The sequence below is a fragment of the Eublepharis macularius genome, chromosome 2, assembly GCF_028583425.1.
Source record: "Eublepharis macularius isolate TG4126 chromosome 2, MPM_Emac_v1.0, whole genome shotgun sequence".
NCBI classification, from domain to species: domain Eukaryota; kingdom Metazoa; phylum Chordata; class Lepidosauria; order Squamata; family Eublepharidae; genus Eublepharis; species Eublepharis macularius.
The window spans coordinates 204,278,491-204,297,419 of record NC_072791.1 but is presented as its reverse complement, the minus strand read 5'-3'; the positions used below and the strand labels follow the sequence as shown (position 1 = coordinate 204,297,419).

Sequence of the window (18,929 nt, the reverse complement as noted above, 5' to 3'; positions counted from 1 at the left end):
GAGTTTAGGGCCACTGGAGTCATTCCATTTAGAAGGGTGTCATTTAATTTAATTTATTAGATTTATATTCCACCCTCCCCGCACCAGCAGGCTCAGGGCAGATTACAATTTACATACATTTAAAATACATCTAACAATTTATACAGTTTAAAATTATAAATATATAAACATCCTAACGTTTAAAATACATATATATACATATACGTATACTCAGCGGCATAATAAAATGCACTATATGCATACACAAGGCACCTCCCTTTCACCTTCACCAGAGCATTTACAGTGGAGCTCAACACAGATGCAGGATGTCGCTAGTGGGGAGGGCACAGACCATGCTCAACAGGACGGGGGGGGGGGCTCTGCCTAGCATCAACCATATGCCTGGCGGAACAGCTCTGTCTTACAGGCCCGGCAAAAAGACAATAAATCCTGCCAGGCCCTGGTCTCATTAGACAGAGTGTTCCACCAGGCTGGGGCCAGGACCAAGAAGGCCCTGGCCCTGGCCCTGGCCCTGGTCAATGCCAGGCGGGCCTCCCTGGGGCCAGGGACCTTCAGCAGATGTTTGCCATTAGAGCGAAGAGTCCTCTGAGGCTCATATGGGGAGAGGTGGTCCCGCAGATACGCCAGTCCCTGTCCGCATAGGGCTTTATAGGTTAATACCAGAACCTTGAACCTGATTTGGTACTCTACTGATAGCCAGTGCAGCTGACGCAGTACCAGTGTTATGAGCTCACACCTTGATGCTCTGGTGATGATCCGCACTGCTGCATTCTGTACCAGCTGTGACCACCAGATCAGGTTCAGGGGAAGCCCAGCGTAGAGTGCATTACAGTAGTTAAGCCTAGAGGTGACTACTATTTAGGAATGAACTGTAAATCTCTGCCATGGAATCAGAAGACCTTCAATCCTAATTCTACTTAGGATTAAACGGTAAATCTCTGCCATGGAATCAGAAGACCTTCAGAATGCTATGCTTGGCTGGACTATGCCCATATTATTTTTAGATAATTGGTTAAATCTGGAGTGAGACCTTACCTTGAATAAGCATGTTCTAGATAGCTCCCATGTCACACTGAGAATGACATCATTCCCAGTGCGACATGGAAGCAACAGGTCCACCAGAGGACAGTCCGGTAAAAATCAGGTCCAATTTTTTTTTCATGATTCATGAGATTTTATGTAAGGGATGAAGGATTGTGTTTGGTGTGTTGGGGGGGGGGAGCATTTTACAAATTTGTCCCAAAAAATAATGCTTGAGCCCTGCCGGCAAGTTTACAGACCAGAGCTATTTAAATTACAAGAGTTTATGGGGCAACTTGTGAGATATAGGTGGGGCCTATTAGTAGAATGAAGTGACTCAATGATTTTAATAGAGTATTATTTTTAAATAGTGTCTCCTATTGGATCCTGACTGTGGATCCTGACTGTGTCAGAAGAAAAACAGTATAATTAATAATTAATAATTAAACATACATATAAGTATCTGAAGAAGTGGGCATTTGTTCAAAAAAGCTTCTGCTGGAATAAAATTTCGTTTGCTACAAGATTCCTATTTATTTTTGCTGCAACAGACTAACATGGCTGGAATGAGAATCACTTTTGATTGCATCCAAAGGTGCCTTTATAGTGCCAGTGAAAGAGCAATTCCATCAGCTTGGAGGTGGGGACAATTTCCCACTGATTCCCTTCTCCTTCTACATTGGCTCTTTCCACATGCTTTTAAAGGGTCAGCCCACTCATCGAATGTTGGTATGTTGGTGACTTTTCCTCATGAATCTAGATGTCTCTGTTTGCAAAACCGTTGTGGGCTGTTTGGCTTCCGTTTTTTCAGTGCTTTTTTTGGGGAATGAGCTTTCCACAGTCCTAGAAAAGGGGCCGAAAAAATGGAAGTCAAACAGCTCGCATCCATTTTGTAAATGGAGATGTCGGCAGCATTCCATTTGTGTGCTGTCCCTTTAAGGGCATGTGGAAACGGCCGTTGTCCCCTGCACTGTTCTGGGGTGTGTGTGTGTTTCCATACCTTTACCCTCAAAGAGCAGAATGGGGGAAAGATTAGTGGACAGCCATTAAGGAGGGAAGACAGAGAAGTCCCACTTCATCAGCATTCCAAACAAGACTTGATATTACCCAGGAGTAAATACATCACTCATTATTTTTAAGCTGGAGCTTGAAAAGCCTTATCCTTTCTAAGGCAGTTCCTTTAACCCCTTGAAAATCATTAGGCAGCTTCCCATGGGGTTGTAATTCAACTTTAGTTTGAACTGAAAAGTTATGTAACATTCTACAGAAAATCATCTTAACAAACATGTAAGGAAATAGTGTTTTATGTTCTCAGAAGTAGTTGGCAGCTTCAGCATATAAAATAAATATGCGAAAGGCAGCAGCACTTGATTACTGATTCCTCTCAAAGCTCTTCAAATAGCCCCCTGGAGAGTGCCACATTACCTGTTTTGGAATATGCTAGGGGTACATTATAAATCACAAATTGTTCTTTGCATTTCGTACGACATTCCCTGAGTAAAATCTTGCCTGGGCTTGCTGGAGGGCTCTGAAGCATCCATCAGATGTTAGTAATTGCTCATGGGAGGACTAGATTCACCAGTTACTTTACTAGAGTGATCTGTATCCAGAATGACAAATCTTCAGAAGTGTCATCGTCTCACCGTTTGGCTGTTAACTAGTAGCTGAGAACAAATCCTCCTGATTTTGCAAAGCAACAAGCTACAGCCATTGCTATGCAAATCATATGGACATCATGCAAATGGGATCTAATGTGACACCATTTTGGTTATTCGTTTATTCTGTCACCTGGGAGATGTTCAGCCAAAGCTCCATCTCAGAATATTAACATTTCCTGAGATGCATTCCCAATGGTTAAAACTGACAATACCCCCTTCCCCCAAAAAACTGATTTAGCCAAGTAAGTTGAGAACGGATCTTGAAAAAGAATCTGACAAGAATTCCTTTCCTATCTCACATGTAACATTCTGCAGAAAATCATCTTAACAAACATGTAAGAAAAGTGTTTTGTGTTCTCAGAAGCAGTTGACAACCTCAGCATATACAATAAATATGAGAAGGCGCTGGGCAAGGATTGCTGGCCCACCACAGTAGTGGCTACAATAATAATACTACTAACAACAATACCGACAACAACAACATCATTCGATTTATATACCGCTCTTCAGAGACAACTTAATGCCACACTCAGAGCGGTTTACAAAGTGTGTTGTTGTTATTATCCTCACGACAATCACTTTGTGAGGTGAGTGGGGCTGAGAGAGCTCTGAGAGAGCTGTGACTGGCCCAAGGTCACCCAGCTGGCTTCAAGTGGAGGAGTGGGGAATCAAACCTGGTTCTCCACATTAGAGTCCTGCCGCTCTGAACTACTACACCAAACTGGCTTTCTCTTTGCCAACCTGGCTGCCAGCTCACCACAACAGTGGGTTTGAGGGCTGCCAGCTTGCTCTAGCAATGGGTGCTATGAGAACCACCCTAAATGGGATGGGGGTTGTTCCTTAGTTGGGGCTGGGATGGCCCCAGTGGGGGCAGGCAAACCCCAGGCCATCTGCCCACCAGGAGTTTTCGCAATGGCCTTAACGGCCAGTCTGCAGAACAGTTTAAACTGCCTTGGGCCCCTATTGGGAGAAAGGCAGGAAATGAATAAAGTAAAAGCAATATATAGGTGCAGGGAAATTCATTCCTAGTCTCTTCCTCTTGGTGGCCCTGCCCATGTGGCTAGCCAACCAAACAGGTTTGAAACAAATAATTTTGATGGTCAAAGTTTTGCTTAACCTGAGCATATCATTTAGGGCATTGATCATTCACTGACCCAAAGCTAAAGATGGTGCTCTTTTGGAATGTTTAGCAAATCTTATTCCTAGATCATAAATATCAGCACTGGGGAGAGATTGATACTGAACAAAAAGCCAGCATCTATCTAAGTCCCTAGTACATATCTTACACTGTGCTCGTTTCATTTGTTTTGAAATGGCAGAGGTGTCTAATGTTTGGCAGCACATCACATTTGGACAATCTGTGTTACTAAGATTTATGTTTCAACAGCAGTAAATATTGCTGTACCTGAAATTTCCACTAGCCCTATGTGACACACACATGCCTTTCAAGGGGTTTATTCGAGGTAGACAAATGAGACCAGGGTCACTTAAAGGCTTTTAGAAAATACCAGGATCACCAACAGAAATTTTTAGATATGGTCTTATCCCCCACCCCACCCTTTTAAAACAGAGATTTCTCTTTCACTTCTCTTTGAAGAGAAATCAATGCAGTCTTTTGTAAGTTCAGCCCTTGAGATTGTTTTATGTTACTCATCATAGGGTGGTATTCTAGCAGTTGGGTGGGAAGATATGGGAAGACATTTCTTGCCTCTCTGCATGAACAAAGTGAAATTTTTAGATTTGGCAAAACCTTTCTGCCTGTCTCGCCTCTCTTTGAATTTCTCTTTGACCATGATTAAGAAATGATTAGAATGATTAGAAATGATTAGAAACAGATTCCAAATTCCTTAAAAGAGGGAATGAAATGTATTGTTGGGCTTTAGAGGGAAATTGGGTAAAGAGGAATTAAGAGAATTTCTCTTAACGATGCTACCTCCAACACAAGCAGTGACCCTGTACCCAGAACTCAGGTAATTAGTAGAAAGTGAGAGCCAAGCTACAAGTGATGAATGACACTTGAATGGCAAGTGAACAGACTCACGTGTATTCCTCCCTGTTCACTTGCGCTCCACTTGTGCTCCACTTGGGGCGAAGCTACAAGTGACGAATGACACTTGAATGGCAAGTGTATTTCTCCCTGTTCACTTGCGCTCCACTCAATCCACTTGCCGTTCAAGTGTCATTCGTCACTTTTAGCTTGGCCCTCAGTCACATAGCAAGTGGAGCACAAGTGAACAGGGAGGAACACATGTGAGTCTGTTCACTTGCCATTCAAGTGTCATTCGTCACTTGTAGCTTGGCCCTCAGATAGAGCTGAATTGGGGGGAGAAACATCATTCAGTGGCAGATCTTAAGCTTTTTATGTAGAGGGTCTCCAGGTTTAACCCCAGAAACCACCAGTACCCAACCTCAGTTAGCAGATTCTGTGAAGATTCAAGACTATTGAGATCTACTGCCAGTTAAAGTATATAAAACTGAACTGAATGGACTAATGGTCTGAGTCCATATAAGGTAGCTTCATATGATTGTCTATGCTCCATTTTCCATACTTCCACACTAGAGAAAGAATAACACCCTCAATGTGACTGGGGGCCAAGCTACAAGTGATGAATGACACTTGAACGGCAAGTGGATTGAGTGGAGGGCAAGTGGAGGGCAAGTGAACAGGGAGGAATACACTTGCCGTTCAAGTGTCATTCGTCACTTGTAGTTTGGCCCTGGGACTGCAGGTCTCTTTACCGTCCTGATGGTGGGCGAGCTGGCACTCGCCTTGTCTTCGCTCCTTGTGCACACGTGTTTCACAGTGGACTGATTTAGGCCCCGAACAGGCCCATTTGGGGCCCAAATTGGCCCTCTGTGAAGCACGGGAGCACTCTTGTGGTGACATAATAATGTCATTCCCAGAAAGTGATGTCGTTGCACCATCCCAGGAGGCCTGTTCTAGCCCCTTCCCCCCTCCTCACCAGCCAGGTGAGTGGAGGCAGGGGGTGGAGGGTGAGACCAGGGGACTTGGGGTCCCTAGATGTGACAAAGGCAGCTTGACTTTTCAAAGCGTATACCCTGGAAATCTTGTAAATTTTTAAGGCGCTACTGGACTTGAATCTTGCTCTTCTACTGCAGTCCAACACTGCTACCCACCTGAAACTAACCTCAATATGCTTTAGTACAGCTAAAAGCAATTGACTGGCAAAAGATTTTCAAGCACTCGTGGCTACCTCCTTCTTTTCTGTACCTCGCGATCGCAATTGCACTGATTTGAGAAGCTGTATTATCATATTTTAGTATTCCCTCTCAAATATTTTCAGTAAATCCTTTTCATTAATGAAAACCAGAGGCAGATAAGGCTATTTTATATATAATTATCTTGGCAAGCTGATCCATTATTAATGTATTTTTTGTTCCAAATGGTTCCCAGTCCTGTCTTTGCAAAGCAAACTCAAAACTTACAGCTAGTCCAGGCCCCCGTGCTCATTTATTCATAGTTTATTGCTCCAAAGTAGAAACCAAAATTGTACATAACTCTTCGGGAGAGGGGGAAACAACAACAAGTAGCCTTTTGTCATCCTGAAGACTATTAAATTCATTTTGGTGTGACTTCTTGCAGGCAAGAGCTTGTATCATCGGAGGCTTCTGAAGAAGAAGTCTCTTATATTTTGTTACAAAAAACTCATGCCATGATAAATTTGGATCCTGTGAATCATGAATGGAGCAGAAAGGATCTTTCCCACCTTCCTTTCACAACTGGAGACACTGAAGCCTCCTCTAAAGTTGCCCCACCACAAAAACCTTCTGAGAATCAGGAAACTGTTGAGAATCGGGTAGAAAGCGGAGGGGTGGGGAAGAAGCAACTTGTCCCTTGCTGGCATGAACTCTTGCCTGAGTGGAATAAGAGCTCGCACAAGGGGTCATTTTCTTCCTCCAGCTCCAGCCCACCCAATGCATCGTACACCAATCTCAAGAGTCCCTCAATTCTCAGGAGTGTGTGTGTGTGTGTGGGGGGGGGGGGGTGATAGAGGCTCCCAATGGGAAAGTGAGAGGAGATAAAGATGTCTTCCATGTGTAACGAGTCAGTTCCCGTGTCTAAAACCAAGTTTCAACCTGCCAAGAGAAAGATGGATCTCTCTCCGGGGAAGCAGAAAGCAGTTAGTCTTTAGACCTGTCAAACAGATAAGTTCTTTGAACCAGCTGTTTATCAGTACATTTATTTATATAGGGTTCAATATTGCTTTGCAACTCCTTATCAAACACACAGACACTAATCTAGAGTTTATTTCACTTTATTGAAAATATACCCTAGTTTTTTAATGAAGCAAGCAATCAAAATATAAATGGCTATTAATATGAATCCTATAACAACAGAACATAGAAAGGCAATAAGAAATAAGTTCACTAACATTTCTTAATAAATCCTAAATTTACATTGCTCAAAGTTTCCATGAAATACATAGGTAGAAATAGTTTCTCACCTAGATTCTCTCAAGAGATTTCTTCCATCAGTACCCTGCTTATTCTTTCTGTGTTTGCAATTATATACCTAATCATATGTAAATATTTAGGGTCTATTCACATGATAGCACAAACAAATATTGATTGGTTTGACACTTCACTGAATATTCATAATTTCATAGTACAGCCTTCCAATTAGTTAAAAAATTATGTCATAATCTGTACTGCAGGAAAATACTATAAATCTCTAACAAGTGTCAGGAAAAGTTAAGTTGGACGATCACCATTGGTTGAATCTCTGATAGAAGAACATCAATCTCAGTAGAGTCCACTATTTTAATTAATTGTCAAAGGATGAAAGCACACCTGCTGAATTACCTTATACATAGAAAAAATACACTGAAAGTTCATGCAAAGTTTAAAAGTTCATCTAGAGTATAGAAGCTAGGCCTAGTATTGTTCAGTATTGATCATTGGCATATGATCTTAATCTATATTGGCATAACACATGAATTCTTCTCCTTTCACTATGCATAGGATTCAAGCCTTTGTCTTTAAGACAACGTAACTCCTGTATTTGCTCTAACATACTAACAATGCCATCCTAAGCATCCTTTCTAAGCACATTACAGGTGGGTAGCCATGTTGGTCTGCAGTAAAACAGCAAAATTCAAGTCCAGGAGCACCTTAAAGATCAACAAGATTTTCAGGGTATGACCTTTTGAGAGTCAAACTGGCAAAGGGAGCTTTGACTTTTGAAAGCTCTCACCCTGAAAATCTTGTCTTTAAGGTGCTCCTGGACCCAAATCTGCTAAGCCCATATAAATCCATTTAGGGTTGCTCCGTAAAAGTAAGCCACTTTTCTGGATATTTCCCCCCAGGACTGCTGGCGGTTCAGTCCTTTAGCAAATACAGGCTTGGATACTGTTCCAAAAGCCTGTGAGAGCCAAATCCTGCATTGTCACGTTACCATCAATACAACTTCCTCTTGCTCTGTTTACTGCATCACTGTGATTAAGCTGAATGAAGTCTGTATCTGGAACAAATGCATAAAGGCGTTTTTTCCGAATTTCATTTCTGTCTCCTCCTAAAAATGATCTGAGGCCAGGTGTGAAGGTAACTTAAATTTCTTACCAGTACTATCCCCCCTGGAGGAGGACTCTGAAGCCGAAGATGAGAGGTACTGGTGGCACTTTGCCCCCCCAGCTGGAAGAAAGAGACAGACACAAGGCTTTGGAATAAAGGGCCGCTTTATTAAATACAACATAATACTAAACTGTGGCAAAGGCTAACTGGTGGTACAGGTCAAGCCACGGGGTCACTCCCAGACCTCTGCCTTGACCTGTCTGGGTGAGCCCCACTGCCCCAGGTGTTAGTCATTCATGGAATGGCCTCGGCCCGGCCGGCTAGGCAAAGGGTTCCCCCCCATCAAGCTCCTAAAGCTTCAGCCGTACAGCATGAGGGAAGGACTTGCACCTGGGGTTCCCTGTTGGCAGTCTGCACAGGTGGTGGTAGCCATGAAGCATACCATCCCTCCTGAGAGACCCCATTTCCCCATCGATGGGGAATTGCCAAAGGGGTGCTCACCATCCCACTCCCTATTCCCAATCTTTCTCCTGCTCTGGGAAACCTGAAGGCACCGCCCTTAACAAACACCTCAAACGCCTGCTTCAGTACAAGGTAGGCAAAAAACCTATTCTCCTCCTTGCCAATCGGGGAAACAGGAAAAAATTCCTACCTGGCCCAAACAAAAGCAACTGGCTAATCCTGCACTGAAACAGGGAGAGGAGGGTGGGCCGATCGCACGGAGCAACTGCGCCTTCGGGGGCGGAGACGCCGATACAGGCGCTGTCTCCGCCCCCACAAGGAAAGAGCCTGGATGCCTGGGAAGGCGTCAGTCTCCTCCTCCTGCCGAGGAGGCAAACTTCGGCCCCACGGCAAATGCCGCTGTGTGGCTGCCGTGCATGGCCGCATTCTTACCAGTACTCAATAATGGCTTGCTTTCATTCTATGTGGGACAAATCTCCTTCCAGGCTCTTTTGTTCCAGGGAAGCAAGAGGCTCCTGCTAACAGGTACTGAAGCCAACACAGCACAAAGGCAACTTCTTTATTGAGCAGGCATACAGCTTGCTTTTTTCTGAGGTAACATGCACAAGAACCACTGGAGTCCTCTATCAAGAGGCTAAATATGGAACATACATAACATAGATATTTTAATAAACGGAAAGAAGCCTTTTGGCATTTTAAAAGCTGACCAGATTTTATTCCAGAGTAAACATTCATTGACAAGAGCCTACTTTGTCCAATGTTTGTAGTGGGTCTTCTGCACTAAGCAGATATTTATTTATGGGTTTATAAAGGAAAAAATAGTTTTTTAAAAAATTATATTTTAGTTCTTTTATATTTTTACACAAAAACAAAAAGCAAGAGGAAGATACAACAACACAGAAGGAAAAAACAAAGAAAGGGGAGAAGGGGGAGCTTCCATCCAAATCGGCTGTAATTTAATATATATTCATTAAATCCATTTCTGAATAATAATATGATGTTACACAACTATTCAAAAAGTTTCAAATAAAGGTCTCCATCCAATTAAAGAGCATTTTTAAGAGAGCTGTATTCTGGAAATTCCATTAAATAAATTATGAAACCATTCCAGATTATCTTAAAATCATCTTTCTTCCCCCTTCCCGAATTGTTGGTGAAGAGTGTGTCCTCAAGTCGTAGCTGACTTAAGGTGACCTCTAGTGGAGTTTTCATGGCAGAAGACTAACAGAGGTGGTTTGCCATTGCCTGCCTCTGCAACCCTGGTCTTCACTTGAAGTCTCCCATCCAATTACTAACCAAGGCCAACCCTGCTTAGCTTCTGAGATCTGACAAGATCAGGTTCACCTGGGCTATCTAGGTCACCCCTCCAGTTACTCTAATCTTATTTGCTAATTTTTCAAGTGCCTCGCTATAGTCCTTAATTTGGCTTGCCACCTATCCAAGGAAATCTCATTAGCACTAGGAAAAAATATTGTAAACATCCAGGTCAAAGAGCCATGAAATGCAGGAAGTTGTGTGTGTAAAAGGTAATTCTGTACAATTCAAATATAATCAATGGAAAGCACAGAGACCATTTAGAATAGCAATAATTGGCCATCTCTCTAGTTTTTCTCAGCTAAGTTAGTTTCTGTTTCCCGCTGAACATATCTCATAGACGGTAGTTTAGTCTCAGCAAGATAATAATTTTAAACGTCCGTGTTGGAGTTGGTTGCAGAGGCCATGTAATAATTCTGTGAAATTGGTTAAATTCACTGTCAAATTTTACAGCTCAAAAGGGTTGAATAAGGTGGGTAGGGAACACCTACCATGCCTTGGTGGACACTTAATACTGCTCCTGTATCACTGATTTTTAGATCTCTGTTGGAAATGTATGCTTCAAGCAATGGAGATTCAGTCATTCCACCCAGTACCTGACAAAATATTACTGAATATTAGCACAATCACTTGGAGTGTTAACATTTAGAGCACAATTAGCAATTAACATTGTTTACACAGTTGCTGGCTGGCTTCTGTTTTATAACAGCTTCTCAGAGTTAATAGCTAAGTGTGCCTTAATTGCTGACTATAAAGATGCACCACCTTGTATTTCACAGAATGGCAGACTAGAGGACCCCTTTAAAGAGGCCTAATTCTCATCACCTGCAATTGTGATGACCGAAGCCATTAAGAGATTATCCTAACTTGTTGAGATCAGAGGAACTGCACATTTCAGAATGAGAAGGGCCAGTATGCTCAACTGCAGAACCAATATGAATCTGAGGAAGCCCCAAGACCTAACCATCAAAAGGGTTCTGCTGGCGCCTCATGAAAATGTATCTCAAAGAATATGAAGTTTCCATTAGTTACTATCATCTTCTCCATGGCCAGCTTCTTATATCAGAGGAATGCTAGATTTAAACTATGATTACCAGGCAAATAATATACTTAGAACTACTACTTCAGCCAGGGAACTTTGTAGAGAGAGTATCGATTTCCACAAGGCAGCATTCACACGCCCAGCCAGTGAACTTCGTCAGAGTGATGTGTATTCTCCTTTCTTCCCACGCATGCTGTTCATGTTCCAAATCAGACAATGGCGCACGAACACACAGAGCTTTAGCCTCCTCCCCAAAGTGTATCCCCAAACAGAATTGGTCCAAACAGAAGCAGTTAAAATAGTTCCTTCCTCAGACCATGGCAGCTCCTTCTTAGTATGGGAGCCTGTTTTCACCATCCATGGTGAATATGTAAGAAACACAGGTTTGGATCCACCAGAGTGTTTCCATGGAGGGAAGGATTCTCAACTTTCTCCCCCCTCCCCCCACCACCACAAATGCCCCCAGAAATGGTGTTGCTTCTTCGTCCCTGTCCTCCAGGAGCAGCATTTGGGGTTTCATTTGGGTTGCAGTGAGAGAAGGAAGAAAGTAATGTTCTGCAGACAGAAATTCTTCTATCCACTGAAGTTATCCAATGGATCCAAGCCTATATGTAGGGATAATATTATGCCGTTGAAAGATCCTCTTCATTATTCTATAGAGCTGTTGGCACTGTCTCTCTCTTACTGTAGTCTTAAATATTGTTAATGCCAACCACTTAAAGCAGATATTATAGTTATGGGGACTTTTACATTGCCCCCCTAGTTGGAATGAAGAGACGGACACAGGTGTTGGATCTAAGGGCCACTTTATTAAATTAACCTCAACATGAATATTTACCCATAACTACGGCAAGAGTAAAAACGGCACAGGTCAAGCCACGGGGTCATCCCTGGACCTCCACCTTGACCTGCCTGGGTGAGCCCAGAAGCCCTGGGTGCAAGCCATCCCAGGGGATGGCTAGGAGACCTTGCTGGCCAGGCAAATTGGTTCCCCCCTTTCAAGCTCCTAAGCCTCAGCTGTACAGCAGTGAGGGAAGGACTTGCACATGGGGCTCCCCAGGCAGTCTGCCCACGCGTGCTAGCAGCCGTCACAAGCAGTACCAGCCGCTCCTAGCAAACCCCTCTTCTCCACCAATAGGGAAATGCCAAGGGTACTCACTGGCCCGCTGCCTCTCACCAAACTCTATCCCGCCAGTGATACCACTAACAAGCACCACCCCAAGCCAATTTCCTCCACTCAAGTCCTGGTGCAAGGTAGGTGGAAAAACCCCTCGTCCCTTTTCCAATTTTGGGGGAAGGGGGGGGATGCCTACCTGGCTCTGCATAGCAGCAACCAGCTAATCCTGCACCAAAAACAGGGTGGGGAGGGTGGGCCGAGCGTTGAAGGCAACTGAAGCCAGGCAGGCGGAGCCACATAAAGAGGCTCCTGGCTCCACCCACCCGGCAGAGACCCAAATGCCCAGGAATTGTTCCGCTCTCCCTCCTTCCAGGGGAGCAATGCACAGCCCCCTCCTTGAGCAGCTAAAGTTGCCTGGAGGTATAACCGTATTAGTAGAGTTAAACATTTTGAAATGTCTTGTTCTTTAATTTGTGCTTGGCATCTGAAAAGGCCTTGATATAGCTCTGAATAGCGAGCACGCGGAGCTGGCTTATACCGAATCTGACCATCAATCCATCAACTGTCTACTCAGGCTGGCCGCAACTCTCCAAGATCTCAGGAAGAGGTCTTCCACATCACCTCCCATGTGACCCGTTTACCTGGAGATGCTGGGGATTGAACCTCAGACCTTCTATATGCCAAGCAGATTCTTTACCCTTGAGCGATGACCCTTTCCACTGAGTTGTAGCAGCCCCTCTGTTGCAAATGTGCATGCCAAGCACAAGGGAAACCCCCACCTGCAACACTCAAGATTTGCATGTAGGGAGCCCGTGTATGTCTGAAGCCTTCTGTCAGCCTAAGGGGCATTCTCGCAACAGGAGTGGCTTTTCCTTTGGCAGCAGAGTAACTCCTTGAACCGGAGAAAGGCCACGAACTTTGCCAAGTGGTAGGGCTAGAAACCTGTCAACAAATACCTTGTGCATGTGGAGGTCAGATGGGGGCGGGGTACAGGTGCAATCTCATTTCTTCTTATTAAATCAGTTTCTAACTGGAAGGAATATGTGCATGGGGCTTTCTTTGAAATTCAAAAGCAACCTTTATGCTTTGAAAATGAGATGGCTTTCATATATATGGGATATTTCTACCCTTCCTAGCATGTGCTTCATTCTATATTATTTTGATGGTCCCAAAGAAAATGCATCTAATTCTCCAAGAATTGTTTTTCTAGTTTTGCATCTCTCTTAGCAGGGGGCTAAGAGACAAATAAATGGGAAAGGCTCTTTGGACTAGTTTGAAAGATTTCTCTGTGATTACTTTGCCCTAAATTCAATCAGGCTCTGCTGGAATTGTGCGCGTCGTTCATCTTCTCATTCCTCTATTGTGAATACAATCTTAATTATGGTTTTGGTTTTAAACTGGTAGTTCTTTCACACCGACTACAACGGCTTATTATTTCAACCTATACGAGGTGAAATTACATGATGAGAAAGTAAGTCCATTTGCTGAAAATGGCAGCATAGTGGATATTGGGGATTTGCCTACAGAAAACCTAACATGTTCAAACAAAAAACTAATACAACTATCTTGGCTAATCAGTTAGCATGAATGAACAAATGACAGTCCGTAGCTTTTCTATGCACACGTTTATAAAGTAATGTACAATGCTCAATCTTCTGGCCCTGTAAAGGACAGCCAGGTATATTCTTAACTTCAGCTTGAGTGTAGCTGCCTAAGCAGCAAAGTAGGGTTTCTATAGAGTGGGGAATTTCCCCCCCTAAAATTCACTTTTCAAGATATAACTCGAGTCCTGTTAGTCTTCCCCCCACCCCACCCCTGTTTTAAGATCAGCATTTCTCTTTCATTTCTCATCAAAGAGAAATCAAGGTGCTGTTTTCTAGCTTCAGCTCTTTCCGTTGATTTATGTTATACACCTCAGGGTGGTGCTCTAGCAGGAAGATAGAAAGGCATGGGAAGACATTGTCTGCCTCTGAGCAGCTACAGAGTGAAATTTTGCAAAACCTCTCTTCCTGCCCCCCCCCCCTTTCTTCAAATTTCCCTTGGAGCAAAAGGAAATTGATTAGAAACTTAGTCCAACTTCCTAAAATGAAGAAAAGGATTGTTGGATTTCAAGGAGAAACTGGGAGCTAAGCTACAAGAGACGAATTACACGAGGAGGAGCACAATGTTAGCCGGGAAGCTGAGTTTTAAAAGAGATTGGCTTTGTCAATTACCTCTCTCTATAGATCACTGCTCAGAAGATTTATTTCCTCTTTGCCTCTTAGAAGGGGAGGTGAAAAAGAGGAAATTAGCAAATCCTCTGAGCAGAGATCTCCCTGGCTCTGTAGAGAGAGAAAATTAACAAAGCCTTTCAACCTCTTTTATGTTAGCTTCCGGACTAACATTGCGACTCCCTTCACGTGCTTCTCCTCGTGTAATTCGTTTCTTGTAGCTTGGCTCTGAGTAAAGAGGAATTAAGAGAATTTCTTTTAACAACCCTAGAAAAGGAGGCGTTGACAAACATTGCTCTTCTCTATCTTGTACACAACTCATGAAAGGGGTAAGATTGCGTTGAGAGCACAGGGGGCTCACAGGGACACGGTGGGGGGGGAGGCTTCAAGATTCCAACCTATCTCTATGGGTAAGATTACACTAGAATTGAAGATAAACATTCGTTGTCCAATAGATAAATCAGATTAGTCATATATGCTATTATGATGGAGGGTTCTGTTTTTTAGATTGCAGCCACAGTTGTGCAGAAAACCTTTAACTATGTGCCTTAATTTAGATTTGAAGCATGGTGTAATGATTTCAAGTAAATGGGTGCATGTGTCTTTAAATGCTTGGTTTGAGCTAGGTGAAGAGTGGGGGTGAGAGAGGGAAGAGTGAGTGATGTGATTGGTTGATGACTGAGAGTGTGGGCGGAGTGAATGCAGTTTAGACTGACAGTGCAGAGAGAAAATTTTCAGTCAGAAGAAAGCAGGGCCGATTCCAGACAGCCCTCCCCATCCCGAAACGTCACGCGTTGTCGTGCGAGAAAACGCGATATTTCGCGTTTTCCACGCGACGTTTTGGGATGGGGAGGGCTGTCTGGAATCAGCCCAGGTGAGCTGTGTGCTGCCTGAATATGTTGAAGTGTTTATGACAGAAATATAACCTGTGTGGAACCTGAACTGAGCATGTTTGTGAAAGGACACTCAGTCAGGGAAAGAGAGGCCAGCCGTGTGCTGCCTGAGCAGGTTTAATATTTCTGTGAATGAGAGTCAGAGAAAGAGAGGCTAGCTGTGTGCTGCCTATATTTGAAGTATTTGTGAGAGAACTATTGAGTCTAGTGAAGGAGGCTAACTGTGTGTGAAGCCTTAGAAGAGATGTGTGAATGAGTTTATAGGAAGTAACTTTAAGAACTAAGAACTACTTTTATGAAACCAATACGCTTCTTGAAAAATAAACATTTATTTTGTTTTGTTATATCCCAGTGTAGCTGTTCTTGCTATATCCCATTCATATCCTCAGGGTCACATAGAACCTCGAAGGAGCCTGACGCTTAAACATGTTACCAAAGGGGAAATTTGAATAAAATATTTTGGAATAATATATTCCTGGTGGCAGCAAACTACCCAGAGGGTGTAAGGGGAAGATTAAAAGAAAAATCTACCCCAAAGAAAGTACAGGTCATAACACATGGCTTCACTTTTCTTTAAGAAATCTTTTAGGATTCAGAGCCTTATTAGATGTGACGTGGCAGTAGGGTTGCTCAAACACCCCCTACTTTGGTTCACATCCTCTTTGCTGGTTGTGAACATAGATTTTCCTTGTCAATTGGTTTGATAGTTCATTGATGCGTTTGTGGATGTAGGTCATTTCACTGGATTCCTTAATAGGTTATTTCACTGGTAGGTTATTTCACTGGATTCCTTAATAACGATGCAGTCCAATGAATTGGAGTAGAGTAGACCTTCCAAAACTGTATGTAGATGTCAGAAAATCTAATTTATTCATAACAAAAACAAGCCAAGTTCTTGTGTTCATATGCTCCTACTCCTTACTCTCATATATCAAATGAAGACTGAAGACTTCCCAATTTCGGAAGTCTTCCATCGAATTCCTGTCTTGCAGTGATGTCTGAAATAGAGCTCTTTAACAGACACGCGTTTCTTTCTTCCCTAAAACCTGTGATTCTAAACTACGATTAAGTTGATTTAGAGTCTAGATTTATAGGCAAGAAAGAAAATGCACAGGGAATAGTCTTAGGTTTGAAGTTCTTTAGAAGTGCTGCATTATTATTGAAAATAAAACTGTTATATGTATCACTTCTCTTGTATCGTTATTTTTTTTAAATCAGGTTTTTGAATGTGGAACAACATCAAAATGAATAAATTGGAAGCACTTAGAAAGCAGCTTTGTGGTTATGACATCAAATTAAATTTTAATTACATTAATTATCTCTTTATATCCCGAGCTATGCTGAACTCCTTAGGTAATTTACTGAGTTTGTTGTTGCTGATTTTTTTGGAAGCAGGTTTCTTTATTTCCAGACTATTCTTAGAGGAATATTTTACACTTTAAAGATTGTTGCATAAAAGAATAGACGATGGCTACAGTCCAGTATGCAGGAATACATGCTTAAACACGATTGAAATTAATGGCATTTAAATATGATTAATTCTCATTTCATATTGCATACTGAAATTGATTTATTCAGGGTATCTGCTATCTCGCTTTTCTCCCTAACGGGGACCTAAATTAGTGTACCAAAAAATTAAATAAATGAATTACAATGCAAACAAACAAAATAAAAAGTACACTAAACGTCCTCAGCTGATACGGTATCCACTGGGGCACTCCCTCAAGGCCATAGGGGGTAAACAATGGGCTAAGACTCGAGGACGAAGAGCCCTTTGGCTATTGCCCTTTGGCTCATGCCAAAAGAACCGTGCCTCTAGACATGGTCAAGCTTTATAGTACCTGCAACAGGACAGGAACAAAAGCTCAGTCTGGATCTCAGATACGCCACATAAATGTGAGCAGCTGTACAGTACACTGTTGTTGTTTTTTTAAAAAAACCCTACCTTTTGGCTTGTGTTATATGAAACTTTATGTACCTCTTGCAATGGCTTGAGAGACACTTGGACTTATGTGCAGTGCAGGGAAGAGAAAGAGAGAGAGGGAACAGGCTTTGACTCCCTGCCCACTAAGCAAGGCAGCCCTGCTTCCAGTGCCATCTGTTGTTCACATGGTGACTTCAAGTCCAAATCGTATTTAATTTGGTTCAAACGAAATCTAGGAATCAGACGAAGAGCCTGATTCTGTACGTATAGGAACTGGCTCTATTCTGATGTTAAACCAAGCTAAGGGTGATGATCAGTGATGTTGAAGAGGGACCAGTGCGCTTTGTAGATAGGAAGGGTGTAAGATTTGTTGTCAAGTTCTTCCCCACTTCCCTCCTCTCATAAGGTCAAGTCAGCCCATTGCCTTTTTGTGTGTGGCCCCTTCTGGGGACAGCGGAACATCATGAGTATCTTCCGTGAGCAGCAAAGACTCATACAGACTCAATGATGCTCCTTACAGTAATGAGCAAGTCCTCACAGGGATTCACGCAGGTGCAGTTCCCATCACCCGCCTGCTTTGCACCTTTAAATTCTCAAGGGGCTGAGCTGTGCCTCTGTCATGAGTCAGTTCCACCAGGCCAACATCTCAACCATTTCTTTGTTGAAAACATTTCTATGCTGCCATTCCACCCAATTCGGGATCCTCAAAGTGGACTCTGCGTGATTCTAGGCAAGCCTAAGAAGGAAATCCCATCCATCTCAATAGAATTTACTCCCATGTGACTGAGTATAAGATTGCAACTGGAATCATTAAGCTATCATTTCTGTTTTCAGGTAACCTCGTGCTACAAGAAGAATATAAAAGATTATTTACGTAAGGAAAGCTTGGGGTCAGTTTTAAAAGAAAATGAAGAGTTACTTCAGGAACACAAGGAAATGGAAATTCAGGTGAAGGTAGGAAGAAAACTTATTTGAAATGGTCATTCTAGGCCCTCAGACTGAGGGCTGAGTTCTCCGATCACTTATTCAGGGGTAGTTTGCCAATCTAGGAACATTTTTACAGAAGGTCTCACTCATAAAACCGAAATGTCTCAAGATAATAATTCTCAGCTTGAAGTTATTTTGCTTGTCTTTCAGCTTGATAAAACCAAAGCCTCCGTGTATTCTCCAGATGATCGTTGGTTATATTACCATTATGCTACCTGAATGGCCACCTTTACCTGCCCCCTATCCCCAGAAGACACCCCTCTGAGCATGTCCAGAGAGCAAATCAGCACCCTGATATATATATTCAGGGGCCATTTCGTAGAAAAAGAGCTTCAGGAACTCATTAGCAAAACTCATTAGCATATGTCACACCTCTTGCCATCGCCAGAAGTGTGTCGTTAGCATAACTGGTTTGCACATGCCACACCCCCTGACATCACCTATCCTGGCTGTTTTGGACCCAATCCTGGCCATTCAGGGCCGAAATTGGGCCAAAAATGGCAAAAGGGGGCTGAAAATGGCCAAAAAGGGGCCCAAAATGGTCAGGATCGGGCCGCTGCTGAGTGGGAGAGTGATCCACCACCCATCAGAGGCCGATCTGGGCCATTTCGGGACCATTTCTGGCTGTTTTGGCCCCAATCCTGGCCGTTTCGGCCCCAATCCAGGCCGCAATGGGCCCAAAATGGCTGAAAATCAGGTGGGCGGGGCCACCTGACATGTGACCTCTTTGGAGAACTACCCGAACTGCGTTCCTGTGTGTTCCCCCTCAA

The 18,929-nt window shown here is 43.1% G+C and overlaps 1 protein-coding gene across 1 annotated transcript in view; it reads left to right on the top strand.

The window, feature by feature from the left end:
- The window catches only part of CCDC141 (coiled-coil domain containing 141), a 147,275-nt gene that overhangs the window by 62,749 nt on the left and 65,597 nt on the right, over positions 1–18,929 (top strand). Inside the window, exon 6 of the mRNA XM_054971148.1 lies at positions 18,007–18,126. Within this exon, the coding sequence (XP_054827123.1) occupies positions 18,007–18,126 (120 nt within the window). The remainder of the gene's footprint in view (positions 1–18,006; positions 18,127–18,929) is intronic.